Source organism: Grus americana, chromosome 2, assembly GCF_028858705.1.
Source record: "Grus americana isolate bGruAme1 chromosome 2, bGruAme1.mat, whole genome shotgun sequence".
Lineage (NCBI taxonomy): Eukaryota > Metazoa > Chordata > Aves > Gruiformes > Gruidae > Grus > Grus americana.
The window spans coordinates 117,613,354-117,634,636 of record NC_072853.1 but is presented as its reverse complement, the minus strand read 5'-3'; the positions used below and the strand labels follow the sequence as shown (position 1 = coordinate 117,634,636).

The 21,283-nt window shown below is 40.2% G+C and overlaps 1 protein-coding gene across 3 annotated transcripts in view; it reads right to left on the bottom strand.

Moving 5' to 3' along the window:
* Positions 1-21,283, bottom strand: part of TRANK1 (tetratricopeptide repeat and ankyrin repeat containing 1) — a 55,167-nt gene that overhangs the window by 14,900 nt on the left and 18,984 nt on the right. For all 3 annotated transcript variants that reach the window (XM_054815522.1, XM_054815523.1, XM_054815524.1), the window contains exons 6-18: positions 20,386-20,469; positions 17,832-17,970; positions 17,116-17,247; positions 14,877-15,044; positions 13,495-13,653; positions 12,887-13,138; positions 11,845-12,021; positions 7,443-10,322; positions 6,897-7,096; positions 6,300-6,437; positions 2,590-2,730; positions 1,744-1,900; positions 478-566 (exon numbers count right to left, since the gene is read on the bottom strand). In XM_054815522.1, coding sequence (XP_054671497.1) covers positions 478-566; positions 1,744-1,900; positions 2,590-2,730; positions 6,300-6,437; positions 6,897-7,096; positions 7,443-10,322; positions 11,845-12,021; positions 12,887-13,138; positions 13,495-13,653; positions 14,877-15,044; positions 17,116-17,247; positions 17,832-17,970; positions 20,386-20,469 — 4,716 coding nt within the window. The remainder of the gene's footprint in view (positions 1-477; positions 567-1,743; positions 1,901-2,589; positions 2,731-6,299; positions 6,438-6,896; positions 7,097-7,442; positions 10,323-11,844; positions 12,022-12,886; positions 13,139-13,494; positions 13,654-14,876; positions 15,045-17,115; positions 17,248-17,831; positions 17,971-20,385; positions 20,470-21,283) is intronic.

The window sequence follows — 21,283 nt, the reverse complement described above, 5'->3', positions numbered from 1 at the left end:
GTTTTGCATCCATCCCTCATTACTGTCAAAAAAACCCATAAAAGGGCTCTGAGATCATCACCCAAATCAATATACTTCCAAGAAATGTTTTCATTTTCCTTCAGTAGTATGTAATGATATTGTCAAGCATGTGGTTTAGATTCACAAATTCCAGTCAATTCCAGTTGTCACTAATAATTGTTTTTTCCAACCATCTTTCATTTATGCACAGTAAAATGTTTTTCCCTCCTTGGACTGCAAATTTCTGAGATGAATTTAAGATTACAGACAATAAGCTTGCTCTCCCTGCTTACTTCTTGCAAGTTGCTTACAACTAGTCTGTAGACACCTACACAACTACAAACCACAAGCTAAGATAGACTGTTACAGAGCAACTGGAGGTTTACAGATAATTTTATAGATGAAAAGAAAGAAAAAAGACAAAAAATGTTTCAGAGTAGACAAGCATCCTTATTTCAGACAAACATATGCTCCTACCTCCCAGAACTGATGTTTAGCATAGTAGTCTCCCTGTGCAATCCATTCTTCTGGAGTTGAAGTTTTAGCAAACATGCTGTCGTCCAAGTCTAGAAGGTCAGGGGCAATCACTTTATGTTAGAATGGATAAACCACAGAAACCACTTATGTACCAAAACTAAGCATTAACATCTCATAATGTTCCAAACTCTTTATGATTTGTGCTCACACCAGTAATAGTAACCATGAGTTAAACACATTTTATCGCTCTCAATCAGCACTGAAAAAGCAACAAGTTGGGTTTGGTTTTGAAAGTCCTTTAAAAATCATGCTTGGATTTTTTTAGACAAAACTTTGAGTAAATCCACTGTCTTTAGAGAAACCAAATTCTTTAATTTGATAAATATCTTTTAGCTGGAATGGTTTTCCATGAACAGCCTTCATTACTGTGCAGGTGTGATGGATGTACTCCTGTTCAAACTAACTGAACTTTTGTCCGGGCAGATGCTCAGCAGGTAGACCCAACCAAAGTTAATCCTATTGTGTGAGGCTATCAGTGAGAACACAGCACCAAAACCAAAAAGCCGGTTTGGCTGGAGACTGGGCTGATAAGCGGCTGAAACTGTATAAACACAGCAGAAAATCTGACTACAAATCAACCACTTTACACTAGAAGTATCTGCAGCCATCAGGGTCCCTTGAGCTCTCCATCTGTAGCAGCTGGCTGAGTGGTGGCGATCTCCCCTCGAGTAGGGACACCTCCCAAGGTTAGCCCTTGAGGCTGAGAGATCCCTGACCTGACACCAGGCATCGATGAGTTGGTAAGTGACATTTTTACATGCATGTAACATTTAAGATATGTATAGTAAGCTTACAGGATAATCTTTGTATCCCATACTAACTTGAAGTGTAGTAAATAGAGTATTAACAGTCAATCCATCTGTACTTATTAAATATTTTACATACCTAAATTTACTGGTTAAAACTCAATAAACTAATTACTAGTTCAGATCTAAGTGATCTCTGACTCTTCTCCTGCAACAGCAGGAAAACTTAAACTAATGAATGAGCAATGAAGTCATGTATTAACATATACAACTGATCTTTAGAGCCAAAATAAAACAAGACCCACTGAAATCAGTGCAAATTTGCAAGGGTGGTTATCAATGCATACTGTTAGAGGGATCAAGGAATTCAACCTTCTTTATTATACAGCCTAAAAACAAGAAAGCATGAGTAGGCTGTCCTGTTTGACAGTCTTTTAAGAAACTTTTAGGATAACTTTACCTTTCTTTTCATCTGCTTTGACAACCTGAACAAATTCTCTTTTGATGAAATACTTAAAAGCTGGAGCCCGTTTATCACTGTCTTCATCAAAGATCCAAAGATTGACTCTGGCTCTTGTAATGGCAGTATACAATTGCTTTAGTTCTCCGTTCAGCATCTGAAGTGGAACAAAAAAATTAAAAAAGCAACACAACAAAATAAAATAAATGCCAGATGAGCTAAATTGTTAGAAAGAAGCATACTTTGCAGTTATAAGACAACAGCAGATATACACAGAATGAATAACAAATAAGAAAGTATCTTTAAGTAAGCAAGTCTAAATACTAAATATGTGTTTTTTCAATTACATAAGCCATTGTCCAGCTAATTTGCATGCAACTACTGCTACAGCAAATCTAGCAGCTGCATGTGTGACAGACCATTTTCCTTCTAATCACTTGCATATAAAATTATTCATTTTTTACCATACAATGCTGAAAATATCTGACTCACTAGATTCTAGGAAGTTTCCTTAAATTTAAGGTAGTGACACCGATCTGAAACCAAACTAAAGTAATAATAAATGTTGACAAGCTAATTTGCTATTTCCTTTAACTACAGCTGTTCTGTAAGTATACCTGAAAGTCTACTACACATAGTTTTTGTTCTCTTATCAAATTACATTTGCAAAAAACCTCTTATCTTTCAAAATGAAGATTATATTATACAAATGTGAACAACTACCAAAAAGATAAAACAACCTCAATAAACATGGAACTACAGGCTGAAAGGATTTCTTGAAGAAATTTCTCTACTTCTAAGATTTAAGAATTCAGTTTGTCCTTCCCAATGTTACGAAAAACTCACCTTGTACATTTCTACATTAAAAGGAGTTCTTTTCTGCATACCAGTAGCATCCTCAAAAGGCATTTCGATCAGCAATTTGCTTCCTGCTTGCACATCCGAATCAGGAGCGTAAGAAGAAATTATCTTCCATTCTTTGCTAGCCTAAAATGTCAAGGGAATGAGGTTTACTTGTATGCAGCAATCACTAGTGCCCACATATGTAAAAGATGAGGTCATACGTGGTGGTTGACCACTGCACTCCCACAACCAAAGAAGGCTCAGAGGAGATGAGTGAGGAAAAAAAAAATTATCTGAAGGAAGAATGTAAAGAATAACCACCAATTTCCATCAAGAAAGCTGAACTTCATCTCGCAAGTGGGATTGGAGAGTAACCTTTGTTTGAGATACATGTCTGTACCAGGCAGTCATCAAGCCAAATAAATAACTTTCCCTGAAATAGCTAGCAGATAGCAATGTCCTCCTAAGCTGTCCAGACCAACATGGGGGAAAGTGAATATGTGGCTTAGCCCAACACAGTGCGTGAAAACTGAGCAACAAACAAACAAACCTGGAAGAATACAACTGGCTTGAGCTGGCTTCAAGCTACGTATTACTTCCTGGGGACTGGGGATGCCCAGCATCATGATGGAGGAGCATATAGGGACCACTAATGGGAATCACATTTGTATTGTGATTCTGCTGTATATTGTCATTGTTGTATTATGCTTGTCTTGTGATTTCAGGATATTGCTATATCACTCTTCTAAATCCAAATCATATGCAATGCTTAATATATGAAAAAAGTAAATTTGATATTAAACATGAAAACCTCCTTGGGTGGACTATAAATTTTCAGCTAAACTTGAAGATACACCCCTACAAGGGATGGCCCATCTATGGGGAAAAGGAGGAAATCAGGTTAACCTCACCATGGATGAGGCTCAAAGTTTAGTCCTAGGGACGAGAATTCTCCTACAAACCCCAGTACCGCAACAGGCAGACTCACTGTGGGGGTGTGCTGACTGCTGGGCCAGGCGGCTCCCTGCCAGCTTGAGGTAGGGTGAAAGGTAAATGGTGGTGCGATAAAGCTCACAAGTTGCAATCTGTCATGCTAAGACATGTTGGATAGATCTTAGCCTGTAGCTCAGGATGGGCAGCTGCCAAGTCTCCTCGACGCTACAAGACTGAACATCTCAGTGAGTTGCAGACCAGCTGGCCCACAACTCACCAACCTCCTCATCACTGTAGCACCAAAGAGACTTGGTACAAGGAGGACCCAGACAAACAGAGGTGAGTGGCTGCTGTCCTTTGGCTGGTGCACTGACAAGGCAGTTCTCTGAACAGGGACGAGATCATTCACTTTGGCAGGAGAAGACAGTAGATTAACAAGAGGGCAATTTGGGGCATCATCTTTAGCATGTGAGTCATCACCAGTGCTTGTGTAAACCATGATGTGGTGGAGCCCATGGACAAAAAAACAGGGTTGGAGGTGGACCCACTGGTATCCCATACAGGCATATATTCTCACCCTCACGGTGCCCAGGCAAGAGGGATGGTCATTCATGTGATGAATGTATTAAGCTCGCTGCGCAACACCAGTAATTGCTAGCGCTGGTCTGAGCCAGGGAGTAGAATGGCACCTGCCAAAACACCCCCTCGGAAGAAGGCTCAGAGATGAGCAAAAAACCATTCGTGGGGAATATCTAAAAAAGCCTGGTCAGAGATTCTGACATAGGAACATGTGAGAAATGTTAATATGTGCACCGACATGCTTAAATATATGTTGTGTGGCAGCAGATTGGTGTTGTGTACTCTCATGCCATGTAACAAATGCCAGGTCCTGATCACACCTTTCTGCAGGTTCCAGAACCCCCATAAAACTAACAACCCAGAAAATCATAAGTATATTTTATGTTCATTTTTTCTCCTTTTTGGTATTTAATGGAAACCTGATTACCTAGTGCCAAGTTTCTGGCACAAAATGAAAAATACTCATAATAAGGCTGAAATAGAGCTTTGAGTAACCTGATACAGGTCAACTGCCTTCCTATGGGGAAAAATGCAGGAAACCTTTCTTGCAAAATGTATTTTGAAGTTAAGATTGCAATGAATCATCAATCAAAACATTCCTGAACCTGTCATGGGTTACAAAATGACAACCAGCTAATGGTATCAGTTTGGTCAACAGTTTGCTAAGTTTCAGGGATTTGGGGTTTTTTTCCTTTTTGATTCTTCATTCAAATCCGCTTCTTGAAACAAGACACATTTCAAATCTCATTTTAAAAATCAATAAAAAGAAAACCCAACACATTCAAACAGCACACAGCCACACTGGCTGTGTTTACAACAGTTCACATATTCACCTTTTCAAAACTAGAAAACCTCAGTGTGTCAGGCTGCTTTCTTGCCTGCTTGTTTAACTGCTCAAATCAACTTCATTACTCATGGCTCGCAGGAAAACAGAACAATTGTATGAAAACAGTTCTCCAGGCCTGACATACATTAGTCTAAATTAAAATGCTCTACACAACTCAACTCTGTTAAACTGACTCTGCTAAATTCTGATAAACAGTTCGTTGTTTTTCTGAGTACAACTTGCATCACAAAAAAACAAATCAACTTTTGAGAAATCTACCATGACAGCCAGTACTGTACTGTCCCCAAATCTCAGTAAGCCAGATACAAGGTCATTTACCTCAAGCTCCTTCCTTCTGTCCTCACCACATAATGTCCACTAACCTCTATGAAGAGCCTCCAGTAAGCTGCCCTCAGTTTTCCTGTGGTTTTCATCTGCTGAAAACCACATGAGATACTGTTTTAAGGGCAAGAGGTAGAGGGTATCTGCAACAGAGATGTTCACACGGAATGTTTAATTGCAGAGCAGCTCAGTCGTGGGCATTCTCGAGTCTCTGCAGGCATGTTCAGTAAGGATGCTGCCTATGGCCCGGCTGGGGCAGGCGGGGACAGGCTTGGTGATGCTCCAGCAAGGAGCCTCTTCCCGCCAGGTCCGGAGTTACAGGAAACCCTGGAGAGGCAGGGTCTGAGCTCCCCCCAGAACCACAAAGAGGGAAAAGGGAGTAAGAAATACAAAACACAACACCTCCAGGAAGGAAAGTCTTCTTTATCTGAGGCCATTCTATGGGTGATGGTCTCCACTATAGACTTCCCAGACAACTCCTGAGCTAGACCAGAATGAGGTTTCTGAGGCTAAGCTGTGGATGGCTACAAAGCATGCTCCTCCCCGACCCAAACACATACGCGCACTATTTGATTCTAAACATAATTGGTTTACAATTTTGTGGTGATGCAAAGCAGGGGGTCTAAGGTGCTTTTCTGGAACCTGGAACTCCAGTATAAGGTAAAGAGTATGAGAGGGTGATGGAGTGTCCCTCCACCAACTGCTCTGACCTGAACAGGGAGCAGCCAGGAGGGCCACGCTGTAAGGTAGCAGAGTAGCCTTGGTATGCAGCAGAAGCGTGTGTGCATGTGCGTGCACTGTTGTGTGAACCGCAAGGCTCTCCCTTAAATTGCAACAGCGAACCTGAGGGAAAATGCAGCGCTAAGGGAAGACAGTTTTAGTTCATAAACCTATGAGCCCTGTTTTCTACTGTGATGAAACCACCCATCTTCAGAGGAAACAGGGAATCCTTCTCCAGCTGGAAAGCCAATTAGACCACGTGTAAAATCAAAACTTAAGAAAAAAATGCAGAAAATGGATAAGAATTAAATACCTCTGAGTCTGTGAAAAAGTTGTAAAGGAGTACATCATCAAATTCCAAGCCCTTTGCTTCATAAACTGTCAGTACAAGTGCTAAACTAAGTTCCTCGGGTATCTTCTCTTTTGCAGTTTCATTTGCCACTAACACCACCTGTCACAAAATACATTAATAAAAAGAACATATTAGGAAGCAAAAAACCAACTTAACAGCTGCATAGAGAAAGCATACAAACATGTCACAATAATGCAACCAGACAACATTTAACACAGACATTCCAGCACACTCCGCAAAAAAGGTCACAAACCTGCCACCAGAAGACAGACAAACGCGTAGTATGTGCAGACGGTTGTAGGTCTAGCATAAGAAAATCTGGCATTAGAAAGGAATGGCACAGGCAACACTTGATGCGAAAAAGAACAGAAAGGGCCAGATGTGCATTAAGAAGAAACAGAAACCAACACAGTAAAGGCTTCTAATTTTAAAAAGCATAATTTATCAGTGAGATACAAGGGCTTAAAAAAGAAAGTTGTGGGCAGTCCATATAAAATGATGATTTAGCAATATAGCTGGAAGAATCTGCAAAAAGCCAGATACCTAAGAAAAGCAAACCTGATGTGCTCCAAATTCAATGGGTTGTGTTTTCCTTTTGTTGCCCCTCAGCAGAATTGCTAGGTCACTAACACTGCAGGACTCCAAGACCGTAGGTTTTGGTCCATCAAAGAGACCACAGTCCTTAGGAAGCCGATCAAAAGATTCTGGGAAATAATGCTGAAGCAAATCAACCACTCCAGCTGCTAAACGGAGAATACCTGTAATAAGCAGAATACAAATTTTAAACTTCAGTCTGACTCATACTCTCTCGTAAACACACTTTTAATGGGTATGATTATTTATCAAGTTTTCCTTCAAACAAATACAGTCAAAACATGCAATAAGCATGAGTGTTCAAAAAATGACAATTTAAAAAGCACTCATTCTTGGTTTTCCAGTTGAGATGTCAAAATACAGAATCTGCATGTCAGAAAAAGCTGACCATCTGATCTTTTAAAAAAACAGGCTGCTTAACGATGCTTTGAATTGGCCAGTAGAAAAATTCAATTATTAGTGACAGCTGAAGAGCACAGGCTGAGATTATAAATTAATTTGTTACTCTACCTGAATGGGACCTGTAGTTCTGGTACAACTGATATATCCTTTTTGGTTTTCTAACACGTTGCTTCTTGTTCATGGAGTTCTTGCTGGCATAATGAAACAGTGACCTCAAATCACTAAACCGAAAAGCAACTCCTTTCATTATGCTCTGGGCAGTGTCACCAGTTAGAAACATGGTATTAGGGTCATTGATGCATCTCATTAACAGTGCTAGCTCAGCTTGAGTGAAATCCTGTATCTCATCACCATAAAACTCATGGATGGACCACGGCAGCTCCCTGAGCTTTGACAGTCTTTGAGATAAATTATACAGCAAATCTTCTTCATCGAAGTAACCTCTCTGCGATCGTATCTGCTGATAAAGACAAAAGAGGTGATAGATTTCACTCCTGTCTTCTGTGAAGTTCGGTGATCTCTTTCGGCCTAGCATTTTGTACTGCTCCTCAGTAAGTTTACCCCCAAAGCAACTCAGTGCCTCGAAAGAGCCTTTCAGAAATGATTTTATTTCTTTCCAAACCAGTGCTGGATTGTACGGGCTTTTACCTTTTATCATTTTTGGCCATATTTCATTTGCAAATACATCGTAAGTCACAAAAGTCCGAGGATCACTTTCCCTACAGTATGCATCTGCAGGTCCTTCATCATCACTATGTTCTGCTTCAACATTACCTTCTTCATCCTCATCTTGCCAATTTGGTACAACCATGTCTTCCTGAGGACTCCAACCAACAATGATTCTTTTAAGGCTTCCATCTTCGTTTCTTGGAAAAAATGGGTCAGGCATAGATGCATCCAGTAACAGCAACAACTGTTTGGAAGTGACAAACAGTGGAAAATTTTCATCTTTAATGTCTTGTAGCTTGTGAACATTTGGCTCCAGAGGCTTGAAGTGACTGGTTACCTTGGAAGACTTACTAAGTTCAATGAAGTTCTTCTGAACTTCTTGGCACAAGACAGGATTTTTTGTCACGAAGATCTGGTGCAGGTGCTCCAGCCTGTTTGATACTTCTGCACTATGCATTTGGCCATCTTCATGGTCATCACATGAATTCATTTCCACACCAGCTGTGCCCACAGGAACCTTTTCATCCTCACTGTCCTGGTCTTGCTCATCGCTCACCTGTTCCTCACTCGAATCATCACTGTCCTGTTTCAGTTCACTCTCTTCCTTCTCTAACCTATCTCTTTCGACCTCACTACACTGTCTTTGCTGCCATGTTTGCCTCTCCAGCAGAGGACCATTTGCCAAGGTGGATTTTTCCCAGTACGAATAGAATTTCTTCCAAAGCCTATACAAGCAGCAAGTCGTCTTCCCTGTCCCACTTCGCCCAATTAAAATGATTGGTTCCATGGGCTTTGGATTGAGATCAATTACTGCATACTCCAACTCCCCAACTCGGAAAGGGTATTCAACAGAAGAATGTACATCATTGATAATGTTAAGTGCCATGTTAGTACTGAAGCTGTGAAACTTCATTATATTGTATTCCAATTCTGCTGCACTGGCTGGAGGGAAATACTCAGGTATGGTATGTTCTTTTGATTTTTCTGCCTCTGGGTCTTCAACATAACAACGTGGAACGCGCTTCTGTGTTGTCACATTGTGGTTCTGATGTCCTTCGTTTATGCCCTTGAGCTTTTTCCTCAAGATGCAGGATAAACCACGATTGTAGGAAATACATATATTCTCTAAGACACGGTTCAGCTTGCAGTGGTCGAGAACGATGGCCCAAATTCTGATTATTTCCGTGTAAACTCTACCTGATTTTTCTGGAAGACTTTTTGTCTGTTCTGTCTCCATAATCTTTTCCGCGCTCTCGCTGCAACGAGGAGAAAAGTCAATCGCAAGTTCCCACAGCATTCTCGCACCTTTGCCCAACTTGGCTTCATACAGCTGGATATCAGCTTTCAGGTGTTTCAGTGGTTTCTGAAGGCCCCTAGTCCATTCCCCATTGCCAAGCTGCTTAATTGTCATTATAGTTTTAGTTTTCAGATAATGAGGCACAGCTTTGCTGCCCAACGTCTTTAGCATTTCAGGAGTGCACTCTATTTCCCAGGTCATGTTATCAAACTCCTGCACATACGCCTCAATATCCAGAATCTTCCCCTTCTCTTCTTCTGGTTCTTCCTTCTCTCCATCAGGCAGGACCACACTAAATTCCCCTGCTCCCTTCTTTTTCTCCCAATCATCCCCTTTTCCTTCAGGATAAGCTACGCTTCCACAAGGTTGCAAGGACTCACTTCTTCCCTCTTCCAAATTAGTCTGGGCTGAAGATGGCTTTTGTACTGGAGGATGATCCTTCCTCAGGGTGTCACCCAATGTCAATTGCTGAATTAAAGCTGTGATTGCCTGCACTAGACTTTCCTGCAGTGTTAAGGGGTTATTTATTCTTTCTGTTTCCTGCTTTGGCAACTGATCTTTTTTTGTCTGTACAGAACACGAGGTTTTTAAATCATTATGCGCTGCCTTGCCAGATGGTGCCTTCAGTGAGGACCCAGATGAAGAATGCCCTGCGCTCTTTGCCTGTGAAATCTCAGAGGCTGGAATGGGTTTAGATGTTTTAGCTGACTGGCCTGCTATATCCTGCCGGTACTTCTTTTTCTCCAGTGCAGCAGTATTCCAGGCAAGTAGCAGTGGGTCATTTTTTTTAATTCTATGCCTCACATCTCTTCCTAATTTGTTTTTTATATTAAAGTTAACATCAAATTTTGCCAAGGACTCTGTGATTCTCTTAGCCTGTTTTGAAAATCCTCTCTGAAAAACAACATGCATCACTGTATTTCCATTCTCATCTTGTATGTTTGGATTAAGGTATGGGAAGTCAGAAGGTCTTGAAGCAAAGAGATCAAGTAGATAGTTCAGGATGTTTAAACCAGTGCCATCTGAAAGCAAGAGAACAAATAAAAATAAAAAACCACTTGCTTTACAAGGCTGTTTTGTAGGCCAACAATTTTTAATACATTTTTTTCTGCAGCTATTAAATGAAAATCAATTTGCTTTCAGAAGAAAAAAAAATCATCTATGTTTCATATTTGAAATGGCTGAAAACTGAGCTTTTCTAATACTCATGGAAAACAATACAATGGCAGCAAAGCTTTAGAAATCCCTAGTGCTGCAATTGTTCCTGTAGCATCGGTCGATTTCATTCTTTTTTTAAACCTCCGGGTGCAGACAAATTCGTTCATCTTCCAACATCAGCCCTGACTGCTACCCAGGGTAGACTGGTGACTGGTCATCTGGACAAGCAGCAGCTCTGTGTACTGCTCTGGGGTCATTTGGTTCACTTTAATATGCCACCCAGAAGTGATCTGCTGCAGATAACTTTGGTGTACTATAATAACCTGTGGCAAATCCCAATCATTTCCTGATATCTGAGGTCTCTAGAGCAATTTCCTACAAAATAAGATTAGTGCAATACCTCCCTGCGGGGGGTGGGGCAGGTGGGAGAAAGAAGAGATATTCTACAGCTTTCTGGATTTAATACAGAAATGTTTCACATATATTATCTTTCCTAACTGTAAAATAGTGGAACATCGAAATCACTGTAAAGAAATTCCAACTCAAAAACTTTACACAGTGAAAAATACTTAAGAGAAGATACTGTCATTGGACTTCTTAATCTTTTGATTTAAAATTTACAACTGGCAGTATCTATGCTTTTAATCTCTCTAAAGCTATTAAATGAAATGTTTGTGCTTTAAAAATTAATAAATTCAGTATTTTTTATTATTTGAATCCTTCAACTCAAAAATGCATTTTTTCTTAATTTAAAATCAAACCTGACTTAGGGGCTTAATTTGATAGTTTATCTTAATTTCTTATATTTTTATGTAAGCCCTACAGTCTTACTCACTCCTCTGAACAAAACTTTGCTTGATTTACGGCTGAAAAAAACCTGGGAAACAGATTTCAGATGTCACTGTAGGATTTCCTTCAAAGTCTACTGCCATTGCTCTGCCTTTACCTTTGTTTCTTCCTAGATCCTTCCCACCTATTACACATTTTACAGGATTTCAAAGAGGAGCCTTCCTTTCTAAATCAGCTTGGTTAAACAAGAATATTTTCACAAACCAGTAAACGATGGAGACATGACAGCTGCTTGATTCCCCCGGTCACCTGAGCTGCTTTTAACTCTCCTAACAGTCCCAGCCACCGCAACCAGAAAGCGGAACGCATCAGTTTAACAAAGACTGGCATGTATCCTCTGCCCTGCAAACTTTGGGGGCTGAGACACAGTCGAACATCCTGATCTGCTGCTATCACATCAGTAAGCAGCAGCAGAAGGGGCAGTGGGCTGAACAGGTAAGAAATGGGGATGTTTTCAACAGTTGCTGTGAAAACAGACGGTGCACAATTGCTAAGAGTCCTCTGTGTCCCCTAGGCCCGGGCACACAAAAGCCTTACCTCTATTATTTAAACAGATGGAAACTGCAACGTGCAAAGGAGTATCGCCTTGTGCAATAGAGACATTTCGAGGATCTGCACCTTTGGTCAGCAGCAAATATACCAGTTCAAAATAATTCTTTTTGAGGCATATTTGCAGTGGTATTTCAGAGCTGGTTCCAATCCCATCTGGAAGAGCTGGTGTGAAGAACATGAGATATCAGGGGTTAAATCTGATAAGTCATATTTGCAAACTACAGAAAGTTCTAAACAGATGAAGGTACATGCTGACTGCAGAGTAGGTGACTTTTTTTTTGTGTGTCAGCTTTTTACATGTATCTGTTAAAGAGTTATTGACTAAGAAAAGCTTCAGAATCTCCTCTGATCTCCCATCAAGATAAGCAACCAGTCCTCCTGTCATGATAGGACAGAAAGGCCAGAACATATCTTCAAGTCAGTCAGTCACTAACCGAAACAAGAAGCCTCCTTGCACCTCTGGCACTCACTAGGCCACAGCAGGACTGTGTGTCCGTAATTTATAGCTAACATCAAGTTACAAGATGAAATAAAAAATGCCAGAGTAATCCTAGGAATAAGCCTCACGCAAAACCAGAAAAATTATGATGTCCACACTAGCTAAAAAGAGAAAGACATCTGGTCATGCCTTTGAACTCACTGAAGCAGTCAATTACTTGTAACATAACAACAGACTGAACCCAAAGACTGTGGCTTACAGTTTCTATCTGTCAGGATAATATTGTGGCTGAAGACAGAGAAATTAAACCCAAAGAAACCACCAGCAAAGGAGGAACAATAATCTCTGGCCTTTTACCAACCCTGACAGCCCAATTTCATTTGAAACATGTCTTCCATCTCACGTAGCCTTATCAGCTTCCCCATGTTGTGCTCAGCGGCTGCAGCCAATGCACTACACTCCGACAAGCTGCTGCGCTTACACAGAGCCACAAAAAACATGCACTGTTATTTCTGAAACTATGTTGCTCCAAACATGCCAAATAAAATATCAGATCTATTATAACACATTAACATTGCAGTTTTTCACCTCCTCGTTCAATCAAGCATCTTATGAGGTGCACTTGCTTATCCGATCTGTCACACTGTTGGATAACGTTGCCAATGTCAACATCTGAAAGACTGCAGTTTTTGAAGAGTCCTCCATTTGACGGCTCTTCCCCACTGGCTTTCCCTGTTAGCAGCAGCAAAACTTTATGCCACATTTGCTTCTCCAGCAACTGTTTTATGAAGCTGTTAGCACAGGCATGGGAGATGTTGCAAACCAGCCCTTCAGGGATTTCTGCAAGACAGTCAAGACAACATAAACCACATAATAAAATCAATCTCACTGTAAATTCATTTCAGAATAATGAACTCATTAAATTGAAAGTACACTTGCATCTTTTTGTCCTGATGCTGACAGCCAAAAAGTTTGAACATTTTGATTCATCATACTGAAATTTTGTGACCATTCCGGTGGTTCTAAGTGCAAAACACAACAGTAAAAATAAGTAAAAGCACATTGTTCCAGTAGTATCAGTTGCTGAAAGAGGGAAGGGAAGGAAGGATAAGAGAGCAAAAACCGCATGTTAGCATCAAATGCATTTTTCACAGCAATTAAGTTTTGTGAAGGGAAGAAATGGGAACTTGCTGTACCTTTCACAGAAGACAGCAGTTTCAGAAATCGCTTAACTGCATCTTCCTTCAATACATTTTTATTATGTGCTCCACTATCAAACTTGTAGAACTGGACAAACTGTTCGATACCATCCAGAAGAGAATCTCTATCAGCTATGGCTCTGCTTTCATTCCTCCCTGCAAAACATTAACAGAAATTGAAAATCCAGTTCCTTGCTGGCATGTTTTCAGGGCAGGACTGTAATACGTTACATCTCAGGGCTCTGAGAAATGTGTAGTGGTAGGTTAAAATCAGATGGCCGAAACGCTTATTGCCAAAGCCAGCCCTATGATGGACTTCATATCCAAAGGATATTCGATACATTCATTGAATACACTCTTTACCATAATACACTAGGTTGAAAATTGTAATAATTCACAAGTTGATCTGCATGCAGGCTGGACATTGCTGCCTCACAGTGGTATCATTGTTCACAATTTTCAGAGGTATGTTTTCAGCATAGTTTTAATCAGGTGTCCTGAGCTTGTCTGATTCCTCAATGGTTAAGAAATTCAGCCATAAAATAATTTGTCCTCTTAAAAGAAAAAAAAAAAAACAAACAAAAACCCCACCACACCAAAATCATACCGACAAGTTTAAGACATACTTACATAATGGGCAATGGCAGATTTTAAATTATAGCCTAACAAATGCCCTTAAACGAAAACTGAAAGACTTAGCCTGACTTTCCTAAAAGCTTTGAAGAATTCAAGTACATCAAAGACCAAACAAAACAGTAGCTTTATCACTTAGGGCAGAGACAGACAAGGTTGGTCATCTTTTTAGCAACTATGATTAACCTCAGACTATCATCTGTAAAGCAATGGCTTATTCTCCAGCCTCTCATTTTGCACTAAGCATAGAAAACTCTTGGGGGCTGTGCATTGCCAAAAAAAAAAAAAAAAAAGACCACAAACGACAGACTGAGCTACCTGGAATACCAACTAAAGCAATTACCACCACAGGGGGATTGGTGGTATTGGTGTTAACCTCCTATCTGAGAACCACTGGGCTAAGATCTTCTCCAGAGCAGGGCACGAGATCACTACAGTAAAGAAAGATAACTGTCAGAATCTGCTTGCCAGGAGCCATAAGATGGAAGTGCAATGAAACCCAGTGCTTTCCAGCAAACTTATATGGAATACACCCATTAAACTGTGGATGTAGCCTAAAACCTTTGCTTTTTGCCTTACCTTCAGGCAAGGACAAAACGTTCATCATTGACTAACAGGAGATGGGGGTGACAACTCATGGAGAAAGTTACATAAAACCCACCTACTATTACCAATTACAAAGAAAACAATTTTGTATCTAAAGGATATAGTTTTAAAACAGGAAAAGCACACAGTCCATGTAGTACCTGTCCGTTTCTCAGAGGAAGTGTGTTTCTCAATGTGATTGCTGACTGCTTTTACAGCATCGAAGTTTTTGTTCTTTTTCAAGATATCTATGACATATCTTGACCGTGCATCTGGAACGGTGGGGTCAACTCCAAAATTCAGGAGCATGATCACATCGTCTGTTTGGCCTAAAACATTACATGAATAAAAACATTAGAGGAAGATTAATTCTCATTGCTCAGGGGTTTTGTTTTCCTTTGTATTTTTAATTTCCTGGCACAATTTCTAGTATAATTTTAATAATAATTAAAAAAAAAATTAAATTTTTCCAGTGTCATAAAAATGAGGTATTGCTAGGTATTCTTCCCCGAAAGAAACCCCTTTAAAAAATTAAAACTCTAGCTTCGTTATTATTGATTAGCAAATGGGAGCATGGAAACACAAAGTGACTGGGTGCCTCATGAGCACCTCACCGGCCAGAGGCAGTATATGGAATTCACCTCCTCCCTTATGCCCCAACCCTGTTCTCCAGGCTCTAGGAAAACTGGTCTGTACATAAAGAAAAAACAAAACAAGGGATTTTGCTACTGTTTGGAAGGTGACTCAATAAACGAGAATATTTCACATATTCAGGCATGAATATACACAGCTAGACATTGATTTTCTTTCCTATGTAACATAAACCGCATGATTTTTTTGGTAATAAGCCTTGTAACAAAGATGTCCAATTTGACTAACAGTAGGTTCCACTGCTTTCAACAGAAACTACTATCCTCTATAGCATTTCACAACAAGTATTACCGATCACACATAAACACAATAAATATAATGGTGATTTAAAGCCTTGACACAGCATCTAATGTTCTGGAAGATGACATGTTCACTTCTTAGTATGTCACACTGCACTACCAGGGGAAACTTTACAGCCCTGCAAGCAGCTGCCTGTATTCCTCTTGCCTCAAAGAGGCACATTTGCTATAAGTCATGCCCTCAGAACAGCTGGGAGAGCGCAGGGGCACCAAACCACCAAGTCACGCAGGACAAGACTGAGCAATGGTGAGCAAATAAGTGTTAGACCGCCACGTGTCCCCTAGGCACACCACTGCAACACACAGCCTCTGTTACTGCACGCGCTAAAGGCAAAGCCTAGATGAGGAAAAAATGATGCGTGCTAACACAAATGTCTTGCTTTGTTTGTCTAAGCCTTACCATCCGTGCTATTTTAGTGATTATCGTTTGTTAACAGATGGGTGCAAGGGTTCATTTTCATATATATATTTGTATATATTTATAAATATACTCTCTATATAATATATACTATAAAGAAATAAACTTTAATAAGTAAATATATAAAAATACATATAGTATACATATGATATACTATATCATATGTATACTATATAAATAAATATTAATAAATGCATATAAAATTATATAATCTGTATAATATATATAATTATATATATATATAAAATAATATGCTATGCAAATAAAATTATAAATAAATAAACTTTAATAAATAAATACGGTCTCTTCTGGAAACGCAAGAGTCATTTAGCAACAGATGGAACTGCTGAAAAAGACATGTTACACCTTTCCAGAAAATGAAATTATTTAGATATAGGTTGCGCGCATTTCATTGATACTGTTAACCAGAACCACCAGAATGTCATCGCATTTAATGACCTAAAAGTCTGGTGTTATCTCGGTATTGATGCTTATTTCCTGTTGCCACCTAGTGGGCAGAGTAAGAAATACAAGAAAAAAAGCCAGGCTAAGTTAACATAAAAGAAATCCCACAGAAAACGTGAAGGAAAGCATCTAATTTTCCTCCTCTGACAAGGTACGCTGCTACTTAGGTTTTAAGTTTTCACCTATTTAAAAGAACAGGATAGGTCTCCAGGTGGTCTAATGTGATTTTAAGGACACATCAAACTTTAAAAGGTAACTTCTATGATTCTAAAAACTGCAGCATACTTGTGGGAAAGTCATAGCCAGACAAACCAAAGAGCAAAGAAAATGCTCACAAATGAGAGATATAATTTTAAAAGGGAATTGTTGAAATGTTTAAGTATTAGTTACTGTTACAAAGTCGACATTCAGATAAGAGAACTTTCTCATTTTTTTCCTTAGTGTGAAATAGTAAACACCAGGGGCTGAAATTCTCTGCCATTATGCATTTTTCCACATGAAAACAACACAACACCCCCCCACACTCGTCCCCTCCAAAAAAAAAAAAAAAAAAAGAATCGTATTTACTGCGTTTCTGGAAATATTCACTGGAAGATGCCACAATATGCAGGAGGGTGCATCCATCTCTGTCTTGCTGGTTGATTCTATCCTTCAAGTCTGGCCTCTGAGTCAGTAACCACCTGAAGAGATGGTTCTTCCCTGAAATGATCAAAAACACCCCACTTGTTATAAGTGGTAAACAGAGCTACAGCAGAAACAGATCCTGGGTTTTTTTCCCCCTGTGGAGAGGCAAGATGCATCTGTATGAAACCTTTTCTGGAACACAGGGCATAGGAGAGGGAAGAAATAGGTAAACAAAATCATGGTAAGAGCCAGGTGCATTGTGAGAGACATGATGCTACGTTCTCACTGTCTCGCAGCATCATGTTGACTCACAACTCTTTAGCACTTATAGAAACTGTTGCTCCACGCTGAGGTCGCAGGAGGAAATATTGTATTTTCATCAAAGCTGATCTACTCAGGTTGTGAAAGACCCACATCAATCACGCTTTCACTTCAAACCACGGAAGAGAACAACCATATTAGGCTTTTACCACTATCAGGCACAGATTATCAAGGAGACTGTTCATAACAATTTTTAAATAGTGCCTTATTGGCACATGCAAGGTTATACCTAGATGATCTGATCTCATTAGCGTTAAAAAAAAAAATTAAAAAGCTCTAGCTGTCAGTTGTCTGATGAAGGCCACCATTGTTTTATTTTAGCTGCGGATGTCACTCACTTGCTCTGATACACAATCTCATAACAACATGAAGCGGATACACTCCAATGGTTTCAACTTTCGCCCCAATGGAAATTAGCCACTTGACTAACTCCGCCACTTCTTGCATCTTCTCGCCATGCCCGTACAATTCAGAAGTCTGATAACAAAGAGAACAATTACAACACATTATTTTACATACCCAAAAGGCATTTCTTTTTTAATCCTATTTCCACGTTTTATATCACAAGACTCAGCAGAACAATAACAATCAAGCCATATCCACCGTAAAATGAAACATTTATTATGTATGTAACAATTCCAGCAGATGCTCAAAACGAATACTTTTCTCCAAGATGTTCATGAATCCTGTCCTGCTCTGAAAAGCACTGAACCTGGTCTAATTTATAACACATATTTCTATATTTCTTCTCTGTAATCAACTGTAACTTTCTGCCTTACATTTGCCTATATAAATGTTACTGTATATCAGTGTAAATATTGCTGTAACCAGACATCGTGTCTTTTAAGCTTGGATGAGGCAGCTTATGCAGGAAGTTACCCCAAAGCAAAAAAAGGCTGGAGAAATACTTGAAATTGAGAAAAGAGACTTAGAGACTGGGAGAAGGAGGTTTAGGGAACTCAGGTAACCAGTCCATTTACAGCTCAGGAATGCCATGGATGGAGTGCAGAGCAAAGCCCAACTCTCATCCAGCTCAGGAAGCATCCGGTGTTATTAAGACAACAAAGATAATACGGCTGCTTATGCAAAGAAAAGGTGTTAAGCCTTAGGAGACAGATTTTTGGCCAGATAAATTCCTAGAAGGTGATCTGATAAAAGTACAGAACTTACAGGGAAGTTTACGGACCAAGATTGAAAGCACCAAGCCTGAGCAGAAGGCAGCTGAACTCAAAAGAGATGTTCCAGCAAGGACTTAATGAACACGAAGCACAGTCTACGAGGGGTACAGCAATATGGGGAACTCTGGAGGTGGGCAGAGGAAGCTCAGATGGAAATCGAGACAATATGCCAGAAGGATCAGGACATGAGGGGGTGCTCGGAAACAGTGTTCAGACATGATTTCTCCATTTGTGCCAGTCATCTTTTTAAATAGCAGTTTTCACACATGCTTCCAACATCCACAAATAAATCTTTTTTTCTAACACCTCATGCCAAATTTTGACTGGCAAGAATTACTGTTTGTGCACAGTTACGAAATCAAAATACAACAAATTGCAGGGAGTATGTAGTGGCAGCAGGGGAAGTTTGAGTTGTCAGAAAGCCACGTTTTCCAATTTTTGCAAAAGAGAAGCAGTGCTTAAGGAACTTTCATCTTGATTCTTTCAGTCTTCCACATGTAAAACAAAGCCGCTAGAATTGCTAAGACTGGTGGGGCCAATTCAGCAATGAAGGACACAGTGTTTTGCAAAGGCAACCCACTTTTATCCTCCTCTCTCAATGAGGCATTTTGATTTTTCTTGCCTAAGAAGGGAGATTTTTTTTGCTTAGACAATCTATGTGTGTCCTCTACTTCATTGCTATGCTTTACTGTCAGTGTGAGGAGCATGTTCACCCCTTGCAGGACTGCTTTGCTGCTGTGCCCCAGGCCTGGGTGCTGCTAAGAGCTGCAAACCATGACAGCGGGCATCTTTGCTTGGGAGCTGCTTTGATCCAAGGCTCTATGCCCTGTCCCCATAGCTGTGCTGTGCTGCTCTACCACCACAGACGTGTCACTGCCTGGCCACGGGCCCCGTTGGTCCACGGCTGAACCCTGACCCACCCTCCCTTCCCGCAAAAAAAAATGAGTGAACAGACAAGGGATGATGAAAGGTAGCATAAAGTCCCATATGGGCTACTCCGCTGGCACTAACACAGCATACCTGCCTAATGACAGCTAACCAAGGCATGCTTGTGTGTACTCATACGCTAATACTTCCGCTATCGCTATAAACAAGCCTATGAATAGATGTTGATTTAATTCCTTTGCCGCCGCCTTTTTCAGAATTACTCCCGCTCACTCTGTCAGGCACCTAACTGAAATACATTTATGGGAAATCCCCAACTTGAAATTATTATGACAAAAGTACCACAAGCACTGTAACAGCCAAATGGCAAATTCTGGCACATTCCATCAACATGCCCTAAACCATTATTTTGCCAGCCATAATTTCATACAGAAATAATGAAAATTAAGGATTTTTAATTTTCAAATTAAAAAGAGACAAAATAGATTATTTAATATAAACACACAAAGTCCATATATTATTTTTCATTTTACTGTGAGGCACTAGAACAGGTTGCCCAGAGAGGCTGTGGATGCCCCACCCCTGGAAGTGTTCGAGGCCAGGCTGGATGGGGCTTTGGGCAATGTGGTCTAGTGGAGGGTGTCCCTGCCCATGGTAGGGGGGTTGGAACTAGGTGATCTTTGAGGTCCGTTCCAACCCAAACCATTCTATGATTCTATGATTTTTCTTTCACCTGTCTTAGCCTTGCACACAAGATGGAAAATGTCTCACTAAAGTGAGCAGGAAGAAAAGAAATAGACACAAGAAAATATACAGGATGCTACTTTACCTCAAAGAGATTCTTCAGTGATAACTGGTTGACTCTGAGATTAGCAGGCAATGCTTTCTTCTCAGACAACAACAACAGACAAGACTGGAAAAAAAAAAACAAACCACCATTAGTGATCTTATAAGCATACTTAAAAACTTTTTTTGCTGCCTCATCAGATCTTGTAGGAAAACAAACAAGGGCTAGCAACATTTCAGTTTTTTTAAGATCATAACAGATTACTGAATCTCCCTTTCCATTTTTCAGATGAATTATTGTAATATACAGTGGACTGTGGGAAGCTATGACTGATGAAAGTTTCTTCAGAAATAAAAACCAGGTAGAAAGGTCAGGCCCTAAAAGTCTCTCCAATACACCTTGAAAGTGACCCTTTGCTTTAGGAATGGACCTCATAGGGATAAGACTCCTCAGCTGCACCAACATCGTGAGCAGAAAGCAAGAAATCCATACTGTATCTTTTTCCATTTTCTCAGTTTCCCTAAAAAGTTTACCTTGCTCCTTGAAAACCCACCTAGTTTCACCAGAGGACAAGGGAAGAACTACGGATGTCATCTACTTGGACTTCCGTAAGGACTTTGATACAATTCCACACACATTCTTGGCTCTAAATTGGAGAGAGATGGGTTTGATGGATGGACTGTTGGAAGGATAAGGAATTGGCTGGATGGCTGCATCCAAAGAGTTATAGTCAATGGCACAGCATCCAAGTGGAAACCAGTAATGAATGGTGTCCCTCAAGGGTCCGTACTGGGACCAGTACTATTTAATATCTTCATCAATGACAGAGACAGTGGGATTGTGTGGTGCACTCAATCACGCAGCAAGCTGTGTGGTGTGGCTGACACGCTGGAGGGAAGGGATGCCATCCAGAGGCACCTTGACAGGCTTGAGGAGCGGG